At 50.2% G+C, this 24,130-nt stretch overlaps 1 protein-coding gene across 6 annotated transcripts in view; it reads right to left on the bottom strand.

The window, feature by feature from the left end:
* Window positions 1-24,130, bottom strand: part of SOX13 (SRY-box transcription factor 13) — a 46,770-nt gene that overhangs the window by 11,492 nt on the left and 11,148 nt on the right. For 2 of the 6 annotated variants that reach the window (XM_088801779.1, XM_088801778.1), the window contains exons 1-4: window positions 7,518-7,711; window positions 2,267-2,465; window positions 926-1,037; window positions 754-840 (exon numbers count right to left, since the gene is read on the bottom strand). In XM_088801779.1, coding sequence (XP_088657905.1) covers window positions 754-840; window positions 926-1,037; window positions 2,267-2,465; window positions 7,518-7,525 — 406 coding nt within the window. In that variant the 5' untranslated portion in view covers window positions 7,526-7,711. Of the gene's footprint in view, window positions 1-753; window positions 841-925; window positions 1,038-2,266; window positions 2,466-7,517; window positions 7,712-23,326; window positions 23,475-24,130 lie in introns of those variants that run through there. The other 4 variants (XM_088801780.1, XM_019711400.3, XM_088801781.1 and 1 more) reach the window with 3 other exon arrangements.

A 24,130-nucleotide genomic window follows, 5' to 3' on the forward strand; every position in this document is an offset into this window, starting at 1 on the left:
ATAATCTCTTATTAGCAGCAATAATCTCTTTTTGACCCACTTATATGGCAGGGCAAACTTTTATTTACTAAATATCAGCTCTTCTTTTCATCCTGAAGTGACCCTTTGAAGCCCCCAAGGTGCATCACCTCACCCCTAGCTCAGGGTGTTTTACAGTCCCATGCTCCCTTTCTATCTCTGAAGTTTTCGTGCATGTTGGGGCTGACTCTCTCATGTATGCAGCATTCCCACGCATATGTATTAAATTTGGTTATTTTCCTCTTGCTAAAAAAAAAACGAAAAATAAAATAAAGTGCCCTCTGTGAGTGTAATCAACCACATTGGCAAAATTATCACTCTCATGATTCTACTAAGCAGAACTTTAATTCACTTAGTGAGGTCCTGCTGGCCTAGACTTAATTTTAAAAAGTGAAAGGGAATGTTTGGCTCATTTTATATTATAGTTGTATCTGGGAAGTGGAAACGATATGCCCAAGGTCACAAGGGTCCCTGGTAAGAGCCCAACCCATACCACCCATGGGATTTGATTCCCTCCAGGCCTCTCCTGCATGGGAATGAGCCAGACCTAATATTGGGTCCCTAGGTGAGGGGATGTGCTGAGTCCTAGGGCCAGGCAGGAGCCAGAGTGGCACAGGCCAGATCTGAGGGCACCAAAAACCCCAATAATTGCCATCCAGGCCCAGAACGCACAGGCAGGCCGGGAGAAGGGGCAGAGGCTCAGACGTCCCTCCCCTGCCCACCCATGGCCTTCACCTTTGACATCTTTGGTTTCCACAGAGCTCCTTCCCAGAAACCTGTCCTTCCAGTCACTGGACAGCAGCTTCTCGATGGCTGGTACGACTAGAAGAGACCAAAGGGATGAGGAACAGCCTTCTGAACACACCCCGCCCCAGGTCCCTATCTCTAACTAGGGCAGACTGCTTACCTTCCTTTAAATTTCGGTTGAAGTCTAGCTTCTCCTGGCTTCCAGAAGCAGCCTCAGAGCCTCCTGGTCTCTTGGGTTCCAGAGACCCATTGCTCTCTGGTGAGCCGCAATCCTGTAAGACACACTGAGTGTCACTGTCGCCTCCAAGAGAAGGGAGGGCAGACTGCAGCGAGGGCTGAGCACCCCAGGTACCTAGGAATCGCAGAGTCCACTGCCCCCCAATATAGGATCCTCCCTCCCCACCTTCCTTATCTTTGCTCTGGCTTTGCCTGATACACTGAAAAGAAAAAAAGGTTTAAAGACAAAAGACCTGGCTCAGTCAAGGCTCAGTGACTCACAAGGTGCTTGATCCCACGAATCCCTGAACTTCTCTGAACTGACTTCCCTCTGCTGCAAATGGAAACACTCATACCTCCCGTCACAGAACTGTGCTGGGATCAAGGCAGTTAACGCATGTAGGTGAGGTTTGCCCCTGCAGAGTAGGGGCTGAAAGCCAGCCCTTATTAGTACTTCTTGGCATACACTCAGCACTCCAGCAGAGCCGTTTACTCCCAGGGACCCCCCACCCGTCCTTTAATACACTACCCCCTCTTTCTTCTCATCTGAGTCTTCTCCATTCTTTAATGCCCAGCTTGAGACCCTACTCCTCCAGGAAGCCTTCCTCAATTACCAGCCAGCCTGAGCCACTCCCACACACTCCTCCAGGATCCTTCCTCAGAACCCCAAAACTCTATTTTCTCCTCATTTGGCTTTTAATTATATATTCCTTTTGTAAATCTCTTCATGGAATCATAGAATTTTTTTTTCTCTTACATTCACTTTTAATTGGAAACTTTAGCCCCTCCTGATTCCGGGTTTCCTTTCCCAGCGATCTCTCACAAAGATTTTCAGAATTTTTTAAAGCTGCATGAATCCTTACTGCTCATATAGTTCAGCTCCTTCATTTTAAGGGTGAAGAATTGTATTGTCTTTAACAGAGATTTAACTCTGGCTTCAGAAATGAGGCTGATTTTCTCAACTCATATGAAAAAGCTGGTAGATTACCTTTAAACTTTGAGCATGTATATCCTATCTCTCCTTCAAGTCCTTAGGGTGTAAAGAGTGGTCACACCGGTGAGCATTAATACCAGGTGAGTGAGTATAGGAGTAAGTCCACATTCCATCTGACACGTGGCCTGCAAACTTGGCAGCCCCTCCCCAACTCACCTAACTTGTCCCAGAGATGAATATTTCTGCCGCCCCTCCACCCAGCTAGTGGGATGGGTGCCTGCCTGGCCTAAGGGAGAGGGCAAACGTGGTGTGGTGGGGACACTGGTGGGATACTGAAAAGTGCTGCGTCACCTGGGCTGGAGCCTGGGGGTCAGCACCGTCCTGGGTGGCCAGGGCTGGGTCTCCAGGCTGGGGTTCAGCTGCAGCGGCCAAGCCCTGAGGGGCCTCGTGGCAGGGCTCCTTCTTCCCCTCTGACTTGACAGGACAGTTCACCATGGTACCACTGCCATCCAAGGCCAGCTGGGCAGGGCCAGGGCTCCTCATGGACATCCTAAGGGAGCAGGGGCAGAGTGAGCACGGCGAGTCCTGAGGCCCAGGAGAAGCCTCCATCCCCCAGCCCCAAACAGGCACACACATGAGACAGAAGCTCCCATCGGGGACCCATGAGTGAAAAATAAAAAAGCTTCTTCTGTCTTTTTTTTTTTAATCAGAAGCTGTAGAGAAGATTGGGCCCAACCTTTGGCACTCCCTGCCTGTTGCAATATTGGGACTAGTGGCTGATGGGTCCATCTAAGGAGGCCAGAGATTGTTAAGTAGTTGTTTCTGAGCCCAATAAAGCCAAGGTTATAAATACATGTATGTGTATATTTGTGTGTATACATATTTGTAATTAGTTACCAAAATTTAAAAATCACAAAGTATCATAAAGATCTGGATTTGAACTTCCCTTGAACTTGGTCTGTGGCAACAACTGGCTAGAGATGAGGTACCCCTCATGAACAGGCTCATTTGCCTCACTCCCCACTACTCCCCAAAAGGGAAACCAAGTATCAGCTACGCTATATAATACATTTATTCTTTGTTTTTCTTACAGTAGAGACAAGATAAAAGTGAACTATTTCTTATACCCATGTATCTACCAAAAGTGGGAAAATAAATAACAGACTGAGAGACGGATGAGTGGCTTTAAGAAAAATATCTTCTTATATCTAGCTAGAGTCTCTCATTGAGATTGGGCCCCTGTAGGCATTTGCAACCCCTGGTTTAAGCAGAGACTCCATATCCACTGCTCTCGTTGCTGCCTCCCCACTTGTGGCACCATGGCCTGGGATGTCTAGTGTGGAGGAGCCGTCACAGGATCCTGGGGAGTGGTTTCCAGTGGTCATGCCGGCTCAGGCCCAGAGCAGCAGATCCCCACAGCTCCCCTGCGCACCCTCCAAAGTCACTGAGACAAGACCAGTGGGGACAGTCAGCAGGTTCAAGTACACATGGGTCCTGCCTGGGACACTCAACTAGCTGCTGAGTGACCTTGGGCGAGTTACTTAACCTCAGTTAAGTTTCACCTCAGTTTCCTTCCTCATCTGTAAAATGGGCTATGAATTGTTAATTGCACGGTGTCTGGCACACTATCCAGCACCGGATGTGGTGTCTGTTAAACCACTGCTGGCTGGGATGCCACACAAGGACCCATAGAATCAGCAGGGTCCGGAGGCTTGAGAGGTAAAGTCATGGGTCACCCACAAATCAGAGTCGTCTCGTGGGTGGGACCAGGGATGATTTGACAAGTCCTCCAGGTGATTCTGATACATACTAGTTTGAGAAGCATTGTTAAATAAAAATTTTTATAAATTTTTTAATAAAAATTTTCACATGGGCGTTAAGTTTTTAGGAGGAGAGAATAAGGTAAAAACCAGATATAGTAAAACATCCCTTAAATTAAGTTGCAGGTACACTATAGTATTTGTACACTGCAGCAACTCTACAATTACATGTTTCTTGTAAGTATAATGAATGACACAATCAATGTGCCATGTACAATACATGAACGGTATTTTACATTAAATAACTAAAAGCATTATAGTTGAATAAATTGTATTCAATTTAATGCCTTCCTACAGGATCAGCCCAGACTCTCCTGCCACTTTCAAAGGGCAAGGCGCCTTGGGGGCTGGTGTGGGACCCAGGACAGGGCATTTCAGAGTGAGGGCATAACTGACCCTAAGAATGCCAGCCCAGGAGAAAGGAAGAGATCCTAGCCCAGCTTGGCAGGGCTTAGGGGTCCTGCCTGGGATCCCTCCCACCACCCAGGGACCTGGAGAGTATCCAGGAAGCCAGTGGCTCAGCCCATCCGGGCACAGGGAGGGGCGCAGAGCCAGTCTCGAGCAGGCAGGGCTCAGAGTGGGGGAGGAGGGAGTCGAAGAGGGGTATTATCCTGAAGCTGAGGGCAGCAATTACATAACAAACAAACCCCGGGCTCAAGCTGTGAATTAATCAAACCGCTGAAAATAAAACCTTCCTCTCAGGAACTTCAGACAAAAGAAATGAAAACAACCAGGCTGGCTGGGAAATAAAAGGCAGCAGCGCTGAAAGGGGGACAAAAGGAAACCAGACAATAGGGTGTTGGACAAAGGCAATAAAGCCAAAGGAAGTGTGACAGGAGAACAATGCCAGCCTGTGGGCCCTGATCCCGCCCGGCTCTGCCGCCTCGGCCCACACCCACTGCTCCACTGGCCTCAGTGCGGGCAGGCCACCGGTTCGCCTCCTTGCTGCAGACTTGGGTCTAAGGGCTTTTATCCTCCATTCTGTCCCAGCTTCGTGGCCTTCCTGCCGCTACCTCAGTCTTTCTTCCCACTGCAGCCCACAGACCCCAGAGGCAGCTCAGAAGCACACATGGTTAGACGGGCAGGTCTAAGGCCTCAAGGCCTCGGTGGAATTGAGCTGTCGTCTCCCCAGCGCCAGATGCTGATGGTCTGGCCATCCCCCAGCTGAAGCTGGAGGCCGAGGAGGTAATTTTCTGTCCTAATTAACTCTTGGCTAGCACTCCGCATACAGCCACTGGCCACCCCTGGCTACAGAGCACTTGTAACTGGTCAGTCCCAGCGGAAATGTGCCTGGTATGCACCATGCCTGGGTTTCCAAGGCTTAGTACAAAAAACAGAATGTAAAATAGTTTGTTAATAATTGGTGATTGATTACATGTTGAATTCACAATGTTTTGTAAATGCTGGGTTAAGTAAAACATTGTTAAAATTCATTCACCTGTTCTTTTTTACCCTTCTTAATGTAGTTATTAGAAAATTTACAGGCACACGTGTGCCTTGCATCATATTTCTGTTGGGCGTGTTGCACTAGGACGTCGCCTTCCTTTGGGTTTCGATGGATTTTCTACCCACACTTCACGCCCCAGAGTCCTTTCAGTGGGACTGTGGGTTATCTTTATACTGGGGAGCTGGTCTTGTGGGGCTCCCAATGGCTCATCCTGGCCTCTGGCCCAATGCCTGGTAACAAAGAAAATGGCTGCTGGTCACCAGCCAAGCTAGCTGGGAGGTGTCTGTCTGTTCACCAGGGCGTGGTGCCCACTAGATAACCCTGCCAGAGCCTGCTGCCCAGACAAGGGCCCTTTACTCCACAACATGGCACTGGGCACGGGCTCTTAGCTGGAACTCTCTGCCTACTTATTTGTTGATGAAGAAGCAATAGTGCAGGCCCAACAGACTCCTTCCTCCTGGAAAGCAGCTCCCTGGCCTCACCTTTGGGAAGAGGGTCCTTGGGCACCTCTTTTCCTCCCTCCGGCCCTCCGCAAGCACAGACCTGCTAGAGAAGAGCTGTTCCTTCCTGTCCTTTCACAGCCTGAAGCCCACAGAGATGAAAGTCACTGAGGAGTGTGGCTGCTGGGCTCTGGACCCCAACCACACCAGCTCTCTTCTCAGAGTGCAGAGCAAAAGCTGCATGTAACAAAATGTAAAGTGAAGGTACCCAAGGCAGGGGTGGAAAAGGATCAATGGAATGGAGTTTGGAAAACTCACAGGCTTTTGGGTCCGCAACCTGGGTTCAAATTCCAGCCCTGCCATCAGCCGACTTGTGTGATCTTGGGCAAGTTAATTAACCTCTCTGAACCTGTCTCCTCATCCATATTATGGGGTATAATAACCCATATCACCCAGGTGTCCATGAAGATTAAATAATACAGGGTAAGCATCCATTAAGTACAGCCCAAGATGCTCTTCGAGTCAGTTGAGAGAAGTCTTTGGGGTCACAGACCTGAGTACCTTTAAACCCAACTCTGCCCAATTAATTGCTGTGCAACTTTGATCAAGTGTCCTAACCTCTCTGAACCCGTTTCCTCCTCATTAAAATGGAAATTGAAGAAAAAACAACAGTATGAAGAGATGAGCCTTCCAGTAAAACTACCGAGCCTGTAAGATGTGCCTATTTTACATTCTCATGACACCCTGAACTTGACGTTCAAAGTACTTATCACAGTTGGTAATGATATCAATACATGCTTAATTTATTTCTGTCTCACCTAGAAGCATGAGAACTCACCCAACCCCACTCAGGACACTGGAAAATAGCTGTTTTTGCTCATCATTGCAGGCCCAGAGTCTAGCACAGTGCCCGGAACAGAGTAGATGCTCAAATATTTGTACAAGGATCAGAAAGTATAATATAGCTCAGCAGCATAACACAAGCAGGCCTGATGCATCATAAGTGACAGCAACTATTATCCTCATTATTAGAATGATGCTGTTCTCTGCGGTTTATTTTCCACACCACCACCTCCCATACCATTATCCTTAGCACCTTTTCCTGCATCTAAGCTCTTCCTGAGTGACCTAAACCCCCCCAGCAGCAAAGCAACTCTATTTCATTGTTTTTACCTTGGGACAGGTAAGAAACATTTTCCACACCCTTTGGATTTAAAGACCCTGCTGGAGTCTTCCCTGAAGTTACTTTTTTTCCAGAGGCTAAAAAAACCCCTGAAATTCCTTTACCCCGTCCTTACCAAGAATGCTCTATGCTTGTACCGTGTTTCCCTGAAAATAAAACCTAGCCGGACCATCAGCTCTAATGCGCCTTTTGGAGCAAAAATTAATATAAGACCCAGTCTTATTTTAATATAAGACCGGGTATAATATAACATAATATTGGGTCTTATATAACATAAGCACGGTGTACTATCCCCGTGCTTTCTCAAGAGGTTTTACATACACAGCAGTCATCCCCGCCCCTCTCCCCAGCCACCCAAAAGCCCAAGGACCCTGGGCGCACAGGAGATGGGAGTTATTGGGCTCCCCCAGCTCCCACCTGGGCCCTGGTCAGGGGCCACAGGCCCACAGGACACTCCATCGGCCTCCCACTCCGGTGGAAGTGCTCCTATGCACCCAATCTCCCTCTTGCCCAGCCTTGTAAATGGAGAAACTGAGGCCCAGAAAGGCCAAGTTCACGTGGCTTTTTTGGGCAGTATTTCTTCAGGACTACAGTCAGAGAACCTTAACCAACTGGGTCACGGAACAGCATCCCTGCTCTGCCCTCCCTTCCTTTCTCCGGAACCCATGCCACAGGCCTTCTGCGGCCTTCCTTCTCCTGGGCCTTATCTCACCTGAGCATCCGTCACAGGTGAAGGCCCCTAAAGGGAGAGGGCTCCAGCCATCCTCACCCTTGACGCTGTAGAGCCGTGAGTCTCCGAGCTGGTGCCCGAGGCCCTGAGGTCCTCAGTCCAGTGCCTAGGACAAGGCACAGAGGTGCCTGATCTCACGGAGGGCCAGTGGCTCAGAGCACTACAGGTGCCGACCTCCTTTTTCTCCTCCCCACAACCAACCTTATCCCTGCCCCTCTGACCCCCACCCACCTACAGGTGCACACCAAGCCCCTTTCTACCCAAAACAAATCACCAGCCACTTCCTTTCCCAATCAGCCAACGAGCAGCCCAGCTGGACTGGAATCAAAGGAGTTTTCACTCAGCCCTTCCTCCCTCCACAACGACAGCCCCTCTTCCCCCCAAAAAAATATCTAGATGCAGATAAAGACAGAGATAAATTCCAGTCATCAGAGCATGACAGATGACTCAGACCCAGGGTACAGGAAGACAGCCTGAACAGATAGGCAGACCCTCGGAGGGAAGCCAATCACTATGCCCTCCCTATCCCCCACACACACACCCACGCACACACCAGGCCCCTCTGTTGCAAGCTCCCAGTCCCAAGCTGGCCCTGAGTGGGTGATGCCAAGGGCATCACTAGGGAGAGGTCCACACCACAGGAGTGGGGCAGGGCCTCAGTCCCAGGGGAACGGCACTTCCTCCCAAAGCCCCAGAGAGTTGAGAGCCTCAGGCAGCCCTAAACAATAGCCCGAGGCGTGGGTGCCCAGAACGGTGCCCCGGTGCCACATCCTGCCATTCTTCTCCCAGGCCGCACCCTGCCACCCTTCCTGGCTACGCCCGATCCTATCTCTAATGTTTACTCAGAGCTAGGAGTTAGGCCGGCTGCAGGCTTGGGACAAAGCTTTCCTGAGAGGCTCCCTCACCCTCTCCAGCCTCTGTGGGCTCTGGGGGGTGTGAGATGCAGGACTTGTGTCCATCTGATTTAGCTTAGCTCACTCTCAGTCCCTTGGCTGTTCTGGGCTCGCCAAGATAGTAGTCCCCTGGTAGGGCAGCCAACACCAGCCAACAGAGGCTCTGTGAACTCCCAAGCTCCTGTCCTCCCACCTGCAAGAGGAGGCAGCCTCCCCCTACCTCTGGCACAGAAGCCCAGCTCTAGACCCCAGCGCAAGGGCACGAAGGACTGAAGGAGCTGGGGGTGAGACCAGGAAGAGAAAACAGCTGTGATGTTCCCATCCACAGGCGCCCATCTAGTTGTCAGGCCTCTGAGGCACCCGAGTCTTCTCCCAGCCCAGAGGGAGAGTCCAGGAAGAGACAGAGGACTTCAGAGACTCGGAAGTGATGTTGAGGTTCCAGAGAAATGTGTGCCTGCCCCCCTGGCCTGGGTAAAATTTAGAAGAGGTAAACAGGGTCTCCAGGAGCCCCTTCTCTGGGAGCCTTCCTGCCTTCAGGAGCTGATGCTGTCTCCAGAGCCCCCCACACCCCATCAGCAGCCCACCCACAGTGCTAGCAGGCAGCTGCAGATTCTGTCCTTGTCTCCCAATGGTCAGGTCCAGGCCTCCATCCTGGATAGGGCAGTGTGTCTGGTTTTCTGTACGAGTGCCCACCCAGGGCTGACACATAGCAGAACTGGTGCAGTTGGGCCTGACTGGCCTTGTCAAAGGCTTCCTTTTTGGGATTGCCCTTAACATTAACCGAAGGAAAGGAGGGGGAAATACATGGAGAATGCCATGACCGAGCACTTCTGAGGGGCTCGCCACTCATTTCCTCGTCCTACCCCGGGCCAGCGAAGGTGGCATCTGAACCTATCCCTCACTGGGGCCCTGGCCCCACTCGCCCTCTACCCCAGATAACAGCACCTGATCCAGCAAAGAGAGATCTGCCACTGGCCTTCACCAGTTACAGGATTCTAGTTGTTTTCGACTTGAGTCACAACTAAGGAAGAATTAGTGCAAAGAAACCAAGGCGGCTGTGGGAACTTACAGAAAAGACTCACCTCTCAAAACCTTAGTTTCTTCATGTGTAAATGGAGATTCCAATACCTACTTTGTGATTAGAAGATAATATATAATTAAAGAATATATGTTCTTTAATATATGTTCAGGGAAGGAAGGAGGGAGAGACCTAATGCAGGAAAGGATGTCTCTTCCTCCTACCCCAGAGCTCCAGGGAGCATGTGGGCATGCCCGGGCTCTCCAGGAGACAGGCAGGCGGGTGTGACCCTCCAGCATTGCTGGAAGGCATCCTGGCATGGCTAAAAGAAAACGGGCTTTGTTGTTATCCAGACTTGTGTTTGAAGCCTGGCTCCACCACAGACTGTATTACCTGTGTGACCATGGGGAAGTGTCCATTTCTCCAACTCTAAAATGACACAAGTAATAACTGTCTCAAAAAATTATTAAAAGGATTGAATGTAATGTTTGCCAAAAGCAAAAAAATAGTTTGCTACCTGAACCCTCCCCATCACACTTTGGAGAAGCCCCCCCTACCCCTGCGTGGGCACGTTGCCTTCTTCCTGCTCCTGCGCCCTCACCCCCGCCGCCCGCCTGGTATGTCTCCCTCTCTTTCGGGCTGTCTCACAACCCTGAGTAGGTTGTCTTAATGTTCTGTTGCTGTCCCCAATTACCATGGAATCACACAGGCTGGTGCCTACACTGAGTTAGGCATCCAGGTACCACACGGAGTGGACAGGCTGAAAAGATCTGAATTTGCCAAGGAAACCTCACATATTCAGTGTCACTGCTTATCTGGCCAAGCCACCGTGCCTTCCCTTCCCAGCTTATGACACAAAAGCTCTGCCAAACTCACAGGCCCCTCAGCCAGCTCCCTCATTTCCTCTGGAGTCCAAGAGGGTAAAGTGTTCTGTTAACCCCTGTGGTCATCCTGTGGAGACCAGAGGGATGACCACAGAGAGGAAAAGGACAAGTGGGAACCAGGCTGGATAGTGTCAAGGTATACAGTGACATGGAGGCTCTGGAGACATGCGCAGTTGGTTGCAACCCCAGCACCTCTCTCACCAGCAGCTGGACAGGCCAACTTACTCTCTAAACCTACCACTTTCTTTATCTACAGATGGGACTGGCAATATATACCCAATAGCATGGTTGCGAGGAATAAACGATATCATACATGCAACAGCCAGTGCCTGGCACACAGCCGTGCGGAACAGCAGTAATGGGCATTATCATAGTAATCTAGAGTTGGAGGGTGAAGGTTAGCGAAGTGGAGAGTCGCCCAATGAATACTTGAGACTTCACCTCTTCACATCGCAGATTCTTTATCTGTAAAAGGGGCTGAAAAAACCTCCATCTCACGGTCGTTGGAGAATTAGGAAGTATATAACACACTTAGCACAATGTCCGGCACAAAGCAGGTGAAACTTACTTAATATTCCCGCTGCGGCTGAATGAGTGAGTGAGTGAATGAATGAATGATTGTCCTTCCAGGGAGCCTCTGAGAGCCAGAGAACTGAGCCCCAAGCCAGGGTTATCTTTCGAAGGTCCTTAAAGGCATTTCAAATATCACCCTCTACACATCCGCGAGCCCACAGCTCACGGTCAAAATAGGCGCCTCCACACGGCATCCTGGGACCCGAGTGCTCCAAAAGGTATCTGATTTCTCCCCTAGTTTCTCTCCCTCTTCCTGCCTCTGCCACCCACTGCAGGGGCAGGGGAAGGGTCAGTGATCGAGACTGGTGAGTGGTACACAACAGAAAGAGGAGTGGGTAAACGCCAGTCCTCGAGAGGGCCGCCAGGAGGTGCTGGCAGGAGCACAGCCTTGGACCAGGTCAGCATGCAAACACTCAGCACGTCCACTTCAGCCTCATGCTCTCCTCCCTGGGGTGCAGCCCCACAAGGTTCCATGAAAGATACACCTCGAAAGAAGATCTGGGGTCTTCCAGAGAGGTTCGAGCATCTAGCTCCCCAGCTTGAACAGACAGTGGAGAAACAAGGTGACTGGCAGCCCTGCAGTTATGGTGGCCCGGGCCCAGGGGCTAGACCTGGGTGCACTGGCCTCGCCTTTGGGCACCCCGCTCAGGTCTGCTGCTTCTCCCTTCACCTCTCCTCCCCACTGCAGGGGTTCTGGGTGGACTGGTCCCATGCCCATGTAAGCCTAATCACCAACATCTCCCCCTGACAAGCTCACGCATCGGAAACCCCAGTGCAGCTGCTCGCCCAGGCTCAAGCAGCATTCATTCTTCCAGTGAACAAAGTGTTCCGTTCTTTTTCTCTGCAAAGGCCGCATTTCCTCTCCCATTATCTGCCCCATCGGCAGCCAAGCCTGCCGCAAAAGCAAGATTTCTTTTTCCTTTTTGTTTTTTCATGGTCCCCTTTATTTATAGGTTATGTTTCTTCTTGGCTTTGGCTCCTATTCAAAGGGGCAGGGAAGCAAAGGGAGGAGAGCAGTATCATAGTTAGTCTCTAATTTAATCTAAAATGCTCACCACCCAGCCCCGAACGCAGCCAGCCTGCACCCCAGTCTGCCTGGGACCCCACCTTCCAGCACCAGCACCCTTTTTAAACTGAGGCAGGACCACCCCAACCAAGAAAAGAGACAGGTCTGGCAAAGGGGTGGGACGAGGTATGATTTGGGGAGGGATCTTGACATCTGGACCCACAATGCTGATAATAATAATAACTGAGACATTCAAAGTATTTAACAAGTGAGTGATGGGCACTAACCAACTAGATGAGACTCTTGGGACAATCAGATGAGTTGTCAGCCACTAACAACTGCTCGGCACTGTGGTGTGTATCAGCTAAAGACATCCCCCACCCCACAATAGCTAACATTCACTGAGCATTTGCTTTGTACCAATCACTGTTTGAATCACTTTTGCTTACATTAATTTATTTAATCTTCACAACAATCATGAGGTAGATGATATTATTAGCTCCATTTTACAGATGGAAAAACCGAGGCACAGAGGTGCCTGGAGCCTGAGCAGTCTAGCATCAGAACTTACCTCTCAACCAGACAACAGGAACAGAGTACACAGTATGCTGAGTGACACTTGTAGGAATCAGCTCTTTTAATTCTTTCAACAGCCCTGTGATATAATTACTATTACATCTCTGTTTTACTGATGAGGACACAGAAGCTTAAGGTGACTAAGCAATTGCCCGAGGTCATAGCCAGTGAGTGGTAACCAAGACACTGAACCCAGAGACTGGCTATTGAGTCCCTTCTTTTAAGCACTGGATTATACTGGCTTCTCTTTCACTTGTCTGAGGTCCCAAGGGCCATGGAAAGTCACTCCTGGAGGCTGAATTGCCAGTTCCCAACTTCCAACCTCTGCTGGGCCACTGCTGCTCGCATGATAGGGTTCAAGGGACCCGGGCAGGTCCTATTTTGGTTGACACAAGAGAAATAAAAGGCAAACTTGGTGCGAAAAAAGCCCTGGTTTCACAGGTTGCCAGCCACGCAGGGAGACCAGGTAAAAGCAGGTGGGGGTCAGTGCTCCTATCTACACCACATAGGGAGATAAAAACAACCCCAAAGGAGTCCAAGCCCACCAGTTATCTTCCAAGTGAATTAGGGGCAGCCTGCATTCCCAAAGGCACAGGGCTGCCCAACCCCTGACCTCCCTTAGTCATCACTTCTTTGTTTCTTGGCCATCCCTTGGTGCCATCTGTCTCCACGCCTCCAGTGCTGCTCCCCTTACTTCCTATTCACGCCCAGCTCTCAAGAGCATTGAGCAGAACTGTGTGCTTCCTACTCCCTTAAAATACATATGCCTAATGAATAGCTGCAGTCATTCTTATTTTCTTATCAATTTTGTTTCTGAATATAAAAAGGAACATGTGCTCATTGCAGAAAATCTGCAAACAACATAAAAAGGACAGAAAAATTAACAAGTCACCCATTTCCCATCGAGCTGGAGGAGGCCACTGACAACAATTTGGCATGTCTCCGTCAAGTCTTTCTTATGCATAATTTTCTTTTTCATCATTGAGCTCATAAGCAAGTTTTTATACTTTCCCCCCACTTAATAGACTATGTAAAAGGGAGTTTTCATGTCACTAAAAATTGGGAATTATTAAAAATTCTTTACAAAGCCACGTGTAATAAATGCACATCTTCTACTCCCGGCTGTTTTTACTGTATCCAATGCCCATGGTTGCCATGATCAACTTGTTGTTAAACCTCATGCTACTAAAACCTCCTCCTCATCCAAGGTCATCCACCCTTCCAGACGCTTCTAGTACGTCAAGGCCATTCTGCTCCTGTGACAGATGGGAAGGAAAGGGGTCTGACAGTCAGTGGACAGAGCGAGGCAGCAGAAGGACCTCACCTGCACCCTGCTGATGGACTGGGGAAAAGTAGCCAAGGAAGTAGAGAATTGAGGATGGAGGCTGTAACGGGGGCCCCGCATGTCTCGGGGCCTCGACATCCCCTTAGAAAGATGGACAACCACAGTGACATACTACTTGACACCCATTATAGTGGCTATTAAAAAAAAAAAAAAAGCACTGGCAAGGATGTGAACAATTGCTAGTGGGAATGTCAAATGATACAACCACTGTAAACAACAATATGGCAGCGCCTCAAAAAATTAAACATAGAATAACCATGTGATCCAGCAATTCTACTTCTGGGTATATACCCAAAAGAACTGAAAAGTTTCTTGAAGAAAGATTTGTACACCCATGCTCATACAACATTATTCACTATAGCCAGAAGGTGGAAAGCCAAGTGTCCATGGATGGAGGAATGGATAAACAAAATGCTATAGATAAGTGATAGAATGGAATATTATCAGCCTTAAAAAGGAAATTCTGACACATGGTACAACATAAGATGAACCCTGAAAATACTATGCTAAATAAGCCAGACACAAAATTGAAATATTTCATGATTCCACTTTTAAGAGGTACTTGGAGAAATTAAATTCATTGAGACAGAAAGTAGAATAGAGGTCACCAGGGGCTGGGGGAGGGGCGATGGGGGAGCTACTGTTTAATAGAGACAGAGTTTTAGTTTGGAGATGATGCAGTTCTGGAAATAGACAATGGTGATGGTTGCACAACCAACATGTGAATGTACTTAATGCCATTGAACTGTTAACACTTAAAACTTGGTTAAAATGGTAAATTTTGTTATGCATATTTACCACACACACAAAAAAAAGATGGAGAACATGAAACTGCTAATAATTTGCACTTTCACGGCACCTTTAATCTTGTAGATGGGCAAAGGCGAGAGCATAAACATAGCCTCACAGACTGGGGACCAATGTCAGACTGGGCGTCAGGGAGAGCGCAGGCCCACACTCCCAAAGCCATAATTAACGTCACTAATTGAAGTGTCTAGAAAAGGCCAGGGCCAGACAGTACCAGACCTGCCCCACCAGCTAGAAGCCCTTTCCCTCGAAGCCTCCCTCACCTCTAGGAACGATTAAAGGCTTCCACCTGCCACACAGAGACAAGGTGTATTTAGGATCCCTCAGCAGGGAGATAAAGAGACGTCGGGGCAGAAGGATGGGGTGGAGGAAGAGATTTGGTTTTCCCTTAAAATCAGTTCCCTGTCTTTCCTGGAAATCCTTTCTTCAAATTTCCTTCCTAGCATGGTGGTTTCAAGGAAAGCACTGGGCTGACAGCTGGTTTCCAGAACAGGTAAAGCCTAGTGCGTTATCCTCCCACTCAGGGCCTCTCTTGAGGTTTACCCCTGGTGTATTCCCCATCTGGAGAGGACCCAATGACAATGGTCCAAAGGAAAGCTCTAACCCAGAAGGCCTGTGCTAATATAGGGGTCACTGGGGTGGGGTGCGCCTGGGGAGGGAAGGGGGGGAATGAGCAGCCTTCCCAGTTCCCAGGGACTCACCCACTTATCCCACAGATGCTGGCTTCTGGGGGCCACGGAATCATCCCTTTCCTCCTCAATGAATGACAAGCTGGGGCTAAAGTCTCACCCAGCCTTAAGGTTCACTTGATATTACCATCTTCTATTACTGGTGCCTTTACTGGTAAAAATTTCCCCAGTTCTCACTTAACTAAGAACAAATTACATGGCTTCCAGTGTCTCTAAGAGATGCCTATGCTCCATGGCCTGATTAAGAGTGCAGGTCACACGGATGGCAGGCCATCACTATGGACCCTTAGGGATTTTCTATGGAAACCAAAGAGCCACCAGCAATCTTGTCCATCTTTGTCCAAAGAGGAAGAGAGATGGGCGTAGCGTCCCCAGGCCCTCCCTCTGCCCACTGTGCTGTTAGAGGCTCTCTGCCCTTCCCCCACAGCCTGCAGCCCTGACCCAGGGGATGAGGTCAGTGATGGGGTCACTGGAGGCGCCAGCTCTGTCTCTTAGGAGGAATTTAACCCTCTTCCTGCTGGCTCATGACTATCCACCCTAACAGACCTCCCTGTATGGAGGGAAAAAATAATTGCAGAGGGGGTCTAGACAGGCAGGGTTAGAATTCTGAGTGCACAGTGGAAATGAGCCCTGGATTTGGAGGCAGAAGGTCTGAGTTTGAGCCCTACCTCTGCCACAAAATCAGTCATAATTTTCTGAACCTCAGCTTTCTTATCTGTAAATTGGGAGTAAAAATACACACCAACAGACTGCTGGGCGCCTCGGCAGAGTGATTTTTGCAAATATCAAAGCACTTCATACACTTGATGGTTGGTTTATAAAACCCCATATACCGGGGAGGGGTTTGGGCGCCTGTAGTTCACTGTAGGATCTGGTGCACACACCTAGCCTTCCCAGGTCTCGGTTTTTCCATTTGCACGTGGAGTGAATTATTCCTTCTTCCCCCAGAGGTACGATGATAAGTGGGGGAGGCCCCACAGCCTCTGATGCTGTGAAATAAATACAGGAGCTGCTAAACCCCTGATCTCCACCTTCAGGCTGCAGCCAAATGAGCCAAAAGATACGGAAGCTTCTCAGAAGATATTGACAGCACCTGTCATTTATTGAATGATCACCACACGCTGAGAACTTCACAGATATTTTCGGCAGTGACAAAACCCATTTTATAGATGAAGCAACTGAGGCCAAGGGGTGAAGGCAGAGTCCCACTTACAGTCTGCCTGACCACAACATAAAGATCTGGGAGAAGAGGCTACTGCCCACAGGCGCTCCAAACCCAGCTAACCCTCTCGCCATGGGCGTGGGTGCCAACCCGGCAGCCTTTACTTCCTGCCAGGCTCCTGCAGGCAGCTCCTGGGCACCCCGAGTCCAAAGGTTAGTGAAAGGCTGTTGATTACTACGAATTATTAAAATTCAGCAGTTCAGTTTTGTGAATGTGGTGGTTCTGGTCTCACAGCGACCCAACTACATGTGAATTCCATCGGTTTTACAAAAAATCTGTCCTGCTTGGTGTAGAATTGCCCCCTTAGTGACCAATTTAAGGGACCACACTGGGCAAAGGACAAAAGGCAGTGCACTCTGAGCCAGAGTGTCATTTCTGCTACACCTGGCAACGCCCCGCCAGCAGCTAGTGTGTGAAAAACAGTGTTTGTTCCCTTCTCTGGGCTGCTCCCCAGCACCAGCATGGCAGGGTCCCTCACCCCATACCCCAGCTCCTGGGACACTTAGGGAGCAGCTCTCACCCTTGTTTCTTTGAGGGAATGGTTCACTCCAGTAACAGAATGACCACAGCAACAGTAACAGCACCAAATACCTGGAAAAGAGTCCCATGTGCCAGACTTTGTTCTGAACACTTTCCATGTAATCCTTTTTATTTAATCCTCCCAACATGCAGGCCTGATTGTCGGCAGCATTTCACAGTTGAGGAAGCGGAAGCACAGAGAAGCACCTGAGGGAGGTGTCACAGCTGGCAGTGGTCCCCGCCACACTCCGGAGAGTTGCTCCTCCTCCTTTCCCAGATCCTACAGAGGTCACACTCACGACGCGAGGGAGGGCTGCCCCCACATCCAGGCAGCCCCAGGAGGGCAGTGCCATCCGCAACCCGACATCTGCTCCGACAGCCACCAACACAGTAGCCGCTGTACTAACACTGGCTCCCACTGACTGGGGCCTCCTGTACTCCAGGCCCTGTACTACTAGGAGCTGTAATCACAAAGGTGTGACCACAAAACATGGTGAATATTTAAATTTAAAAGATTTATTACAGTAAAGGACACATTGCCATTAAACCCCCTCAAAATACACCCCCTCGCTTAGAACACACTTATCCCATCGTTCTTGCCACTTTCTAAAGCAGTTCTGGAAGTCCTCTTTCATGAGTGTCTACTTTAGCCTCCATCACGACAACTCTCCATGTCACATATTGCTTCTGGTACGACAATTTCTGTCAAGTAACAACATTACAGTGTGTCCTCATCCACCTTATTCACCAGATCTGGCACCACGTGACTTCTGGCTCTTCCCCAAAGTCAAAATGACCATGAAAGGTAAACGTTTTGAATCGATTCAGGACATCGAGGCAGCCATGACAGCACAACTAAAGACACTCACAAAAGAGGACTCCAGAACTGCTGCAGAAAGTGGCAAGAACAATGGGATAAGTGTGTTCAAAGTGAGGAGGGGTATTTTGAGGGGGATTAATGGCAATATGTCTTTTACTGTAATAAATTTTTAAATGTAAACATTCACCGTATTTTTTTATCACACCTTGTATATCACTTCATTGAATCCTTTTCACATCGTGAGATAGGTATTATTCTTTTCCCAGTTCGTGAGAGAACTAGGCGCTAAAAACGTTTTGGTATTTGCCAGAAATCACACAGCTTAGAAGAAGTAAAACCACTCACCCTGGGTCTGTCAGACTCCCCCTCGTCCCCAGCCTCTCAACCCAATGCTGCAAAGATGAACTGTCACCATCAGTCCTGGTGTCCTGGCCAACTCTGATGAAAGGCTTTGTTCCCACAATGCAGCTTAGTTTCCTAGGATTTTTTTGTCTCACTGCCCCAGATTACAGCTTCCCTGAGAACAGGGTCTAGTCTCCTCCACCCCAGCCTCATCCAGTGCTTTCACATTAATGAGAACTTGTAACGCTTATTCATTCCCCTATCTCATTTGTTCAAAAATATACCAAGCCATTGGCTTTTAGAATGACATCTAGAGATTAATATTCCTCAATCCCAAACAATATAAATTTGCCCATTCATCGAGAAATGGCACAAGCTGGATTTCCCAGGAAAGTGGGCCACACTCACTTGGGCCCCAGCTGGACCAAAGCCAAGGGCAGCATGGGTCAGGGCAGACAGGGAAAAGGAACATACCCACTGCCCAGGGCTGCCAGCGTGGCCCCACACCCTGGGAGCCCACTAGCCCTGGCAGGGAAGGGAAACTTGTCTCGATCACCAGACGGTTCAGCGCGCTCTGAAGGCAGCAAAAGTGTCTTTAAGGAAAGAGAAAGAACAGGGATCTGTTGGACCACGTCACAGAAAAATGAAGAGAAGTTTCAGACTGAATGAATGAGCCACCCGTTCTAAAAGTTCTCTGAAACATTCTCTGGTGCGTCACTGTCAACAAAGTCCTAGTTCCTTGGCCTGCTCTGCCGTGCGTGGTCTTCGTCTAAGCCAAGACCCTCTCTTTTCCCCCAGCAGGACTCCTCGCAGTACTGGGTACAGAGGTGCCCCACTATTATTTGCCTTAGCAGGACACGGGTTGCTAATGGAGCCAAGCCTGGTGCTGGGCCCAGAGTATGTGCTCCACACACACTTTACTGAACTTATCCACGCCAAATCGAATCTCCGAGTTCATCCTTTCTTGAACCCCTAGCAAGAGCCTTGAGCTGGCCAGGGAGGAGGATGCCAACCCAAGAACAGAGGACAAGTACCCACCTCAGGACAGAGTGGTCATCAGCTGTGTGAGGATAACAGTAAGATAATAGGCCAAAGCTCACAGCTGGAAACCATTTCCATTCTCTCATTGTACACCATCCCTTTCCCCCACCGCCCGATGCACACTTTCTCTGCCCTGGCTCTTCCCAGAGTCCCACACACGCGTTTTCTCCTCTAGCAAGTCTGCCCTTCCCAATCATGCGATGGCACCAAGCTTGGAGACCTGCTGGGCTGCAGGAATCCACCCCTTGAAAGGTTCACTCTCCTCAAAGCAGTCTGGGACCGGCCCAGCTGTGAGGCAGAGGCCAGGGGATTAGGCACCACCAGTCCTGACCCAGAGAAACCCCTCCACTCCCTGAAGAAAGGCTAATATAACCACTTCTAGTCCAAACAGTCGGGAGGAGAATGAGGGGACAAGGAAAGAATGAGACCAACTTACATGAGCAGTGGGTGGAGGAAGCTCACTTGCTTCCAGGAATGGGGACCGGTGGTAACCGCAGGGAAGTGGGGAGGCCAGCCTGGTGGAGGGGGCTCCACAGGTGCTGATCCTGCCCTCTCCATTGTCTTCCGGGACCCCCACATACAACCTTGCACAACACAGCCCAGGCGCCCGCAGAGCTCTATCTACTGCCCCGATCTCGCAACCGGGAAACTAAATTCCACCAGCTCAGCACTTTTGCAGAAAGGGGGTTGTTTTGCTTGTGCGCCACTCTTTCCACAGGGGTGGTCATCTTGCCTGCTCCCCCTCTTCCGGGATCCTCTTGCACACAGCTGCTCTCCTTTCCTCGTAGGGGTCGTCGCAGGCCCTGCCATCTCGACAAACTCTATAGCAACTGTTCTGAACGTCAGTGCCCTGACCCCATTTCACAGAGAAAACCATGGAGCCCGAGGCCCAGTGGGCAGAAGTGTGAGAGGTGAGCCCACTCGCCCTCCTTACAAGAGCCATTTGGGTTCACATGGGGATGCCATCCCGGAAGGGCGTCTCTCCACACAGGGCTGGGCTCAAATTGGCCCCGCGCTAAAACTGTCCCCTAGCACAGGCCAAGGAATCACCGTCAATCATAAAGTTGTTGACCCATGCTCTTTCCTGTCCAGCCTCTCGCCATGGCCAAGAATCTCCCCAACACTGCAGAGAAGAGAATGCGCTTGGCTGCAGACCTGGGTGTCAGAAATTGCTAACAACAGAATCTCAATCTGGAAAACAAAATAGAAGGTCTGACTCTTCCTTTCTGCTCCTCTCATGCCCAACACTATTTCCTGCAAAGCCGAGAAGAGAAAGAAATGCTTTCTTTGGCCACAGTCAGAGAGGGAAATGGGTTCTTACCACCCCGGGACGGCGAGGGGCTCCTTTCCCCCACTAGCCTCCCGGCTCACAGGCACAGAAGCCAGGCCCCAAGGAAATCCTTCTGTCTCTAATTTCACTTTATCCTCACATTTATTGAGCACCTGCTAAGTGCCAAGCACTGTGTGCCTCCATGTGAAGGCTCTCTGGTCCCCATTCACAGGTGACGGTGGCTGCTGGGGAGCAATGGAATGGCTCCCTGCTGAAGAGCAGTGGGTCATCCAGCCCTCTGTGCTCCCCCCAGGGAGGGAGGATCTATGGTGGATGACTGGGAGCTGACTCTGTTCCCAATCACCTGCCCTCCATGAGAGGGGTCGGGGGAAATGGGACAGGAGTGAGAAGGTGTAGGCAAGAGCAAAAAGACGAAGGAAGCAGCCATCTTTGAAAAAACAATAGTATAAAAGGCAAATCTGAATGTGCCTAGAGATAAATTATAAAATTGTGTTCAGTGTATTGGTTACATGCAAACTATATGTAAATGTGTACATGGCCCTTGGAAAAATCCAAGTGTCACTGCTACTCTTTCTGCCTCTGTCTCACTCATGGCTACCTGGGAAGCTATCTGCCACTTGGCCTGGGCATCCCAGAGCACTGGCCCCAGCCACATCTCCTGGCATTCCCCTTTGCACCAACTTCTCTGCTTGGCCTCACCTCACCTCACAGCCACCTGAGAAACGCTGAGTGCAGAGGAGGAAGATAAAATGGAGATACACTCACACTGGGCATGGCTAAGGTGGCAAGTGAGAGTGGAGAGGAGAATGGTGGCCTCTGACTATCTGGTCTCGGGATGGGCTCCCTGCGAATGACAGGAGACCCAATGTGCTCCAGACATTCCTCGGTGCCCCTGGCCCTTCCCATCACCAATCCCTCAAAACCAATGGCAGGAGGCCAGGGGACTGTGCAGCAAATCCCAGAGGGGGTTTCCTCGTTGTGCACAGGATGAGACGCACCACATGGACGAGCTGGCTCATCCCTGCAGACCCACAGCCCGTGTGGGACGAGGAAACCCCACCACTGGGACGAGTCCCCATCTCTAAATCTCGGTCTCCTCAGCCACAAAACGGGCAGTTAGATAATCTCAGCCCTTCCTGACTCACAGGTTTCATGAGGCACCCCTGAGATAAACCACGCGGAGGGAGACAAACCAGGGAGGGCACTGCCAAGTGGCGATGCAGGACGGTGGCGAAGTATCTGACTCCACACCTGGAGTTTAAAAGTGCGACAAAAACGACCAGGTGGCTGTCATCAATCTTATCTGCCTCTATCGCCTCAGGAGCACAGCACTCTTGTTTCATCCTGGGAGGGATCACGATGGACCCTCCCAAGTTGCAGATAGGAAAAGCAAGGTTCCAAGAGGCCAAGCAGCAGGCCTGTAGACATACAAGCCAAAGCTAGAGCAGAGCCTTGGTGTCCTCGGTGCCCACTGGCCCCAGCTGCCCTCTAGCCCTCAAACACCAGCATCACAGTCACAGGAAGATGTCAGAGGGCCCTTGAACGGCGTCACCCCGATGGAAAAGGCAGGACGGACGCACGACTGCCTGATGCCCAGGACAGCACCTGTACTGGAGCCACTGCTCCAGCCACAGGGGGTCAGCTCCCTCCTCTTCAGTCCCGCAGGCCCGGGCGCTGCCCCAGGAAGGCCAGCGTCTGGCCCCTGTCGTCCTGGGCCTCCCAGCATGTCTGATCTACCCATGGCCCGTTACCTATTCAAAAATCATGGAAGGAAGGAGACATACAGTTGTTTCCATGGTACAGATATAGAGACCAAGGCTCAAGAAGGGTCCTGACATGGGCAGGACCACACAAACAGTGAGCCGCATCTCCCGTTTCTCTCTAATCCTCACAATCATCTGGCGCCAGAGGAGATCCCACTACCCCATTTTACGGAAAAGAAAAATGAGGCTCAAAGAAATTAGGTATATGGCCCAATATCGAGATTCAAAATCCAAAATCTTTAAATCCAGAACTTTCTGACTAAAACTCTATGGTGTTTTCACTAAACAATCCTGTTTCTCTATAAATTAAAGGTATTGAGGAGTGAGTGAGACTGAGTTTTTCAATAAGTCATGCAGATTGGTGTGGGGAGGAAGAAAAACGGCATTGTGTATCAATCACCAAAATTGGCACCTCACCCTGCAGATGAGCCTGAAGCCCTTCGCCTGACATGCAGGCCCTTCTCAGCCTGGCCCCTGCCACCCCTCCAGCTGTTGTCCTCCCAAACCTATAATATAGGTACAAACATGCACTTTCACACCTCTGGGCTCTGGCTCACACACGGTGCCACTTCATAGAAGGCCCATCCTACATTCTTGACCCAGAAAACTCCTATACCTCACTGAAAGCCCAGCTCAAATGTTCCCCACCTTCATAAATCACTCCTTAATAATCCTAGCAGAGTTGATTGTTCCTCCAGGGCATTCCAGAGCCCTTGGACATCCTGGTGTTTAGTACTTGACTGGACTGCCAATTACTTTTTAACCTGTCTATTTCCTAGGCTCTGATTACACTTGAGACCCTGACACTCTCCGGGACACTTGGACAATAATGGCCTTCTCTTAATAGCGTCCTTACCATACAACACACATCACACCATGCATCTCTTCACACATGTAACAATCACAACAGCTCCATCAGGCAGTGACTATTATCACCCCCATGTTACAGATGCATTAATCTCAGAGAGATTAAGTTACTTACCAAGACAGTTGGGTACTTACACAGGCAGTTGACTCCACAATCTGCTGATCTGTGCTGCTACTATATTATTTTTCCTTGCCTCCCCCAACCCGAATACAGTGCCTGGCACACAGTAGGTGCTCAGTAAAGGTTTATGTCATCAAGAGGTATGAAGGGAGGAGGGTGTTGCCACACTCCAGCCACCTCCAGCCCCAAAATCCCACCTGGAATCCCTTGGCCCAGGTCTTTCTACTTGTCGCCCCACCTTCCATTAGTCCTGACACTGAGTGCTTCTTTCCTCCCAGAAGCTCCCACCCATTTCTTCCTTGGGTGCCTCAGCAGGAGTGCGGAGTTTTCTGGCTTTCCAGTGGGGAAACTGAGACTCACTGAGGCCTCATGATGGGTGGGGCTAGGGCACCCGACTCCCCCCTGCCCTTGCCCCCCAGTCAGGACTGGTTTTACCTCTCTCAAGAACCAAAGGCAGGGGGAATCTAGAGGTCAGCACCTGCCCTTCACTCACTCCCAGAACCCCCTGGCTGACCTGGCCACTGGTCTCAGACTGAGCCTGAGAAAGGGAGGAGGGGGGTTGCTCCCTGGGGCCAGAGAGGAGGAGACAAGAGGTTCTTTGTGTCTGCAGCGCTCCTGAGACACCTGTTCTCCCTCCAGCCTGCCTGTGGCCTCCCTCCCTCCTGGCCAGCCTGTGTGCGGCCTTGTTTATCCTGCAGCCCTGGCAGCCAGGCCCAGCCTGCCCCCAGTGTGGGGCTCCAGCAGCCCCTGCCAGCACCTGCCCAGTCCTGGCAGCCTTGGAGGCTGCTGGCCAAGCACAATCACCCCGCTGTTGACAC

The sequence above is a fragment of the Rhinolophus sinicus genome, chromosome 11, assembly GCF_057876585.1.
Source record: "Rhinolophus sinicus isolate RSI-liver-muscle chromosome 11, RSI-T2T, whole genome shotgun sequence".
Classification (NCBI taxonomy): Eukaryota; Metazoa; Chordata; class Mammalia; order Chiroptera; family Rhinolophidae; genus Rhinolophus; species Rhinolophus sinicus.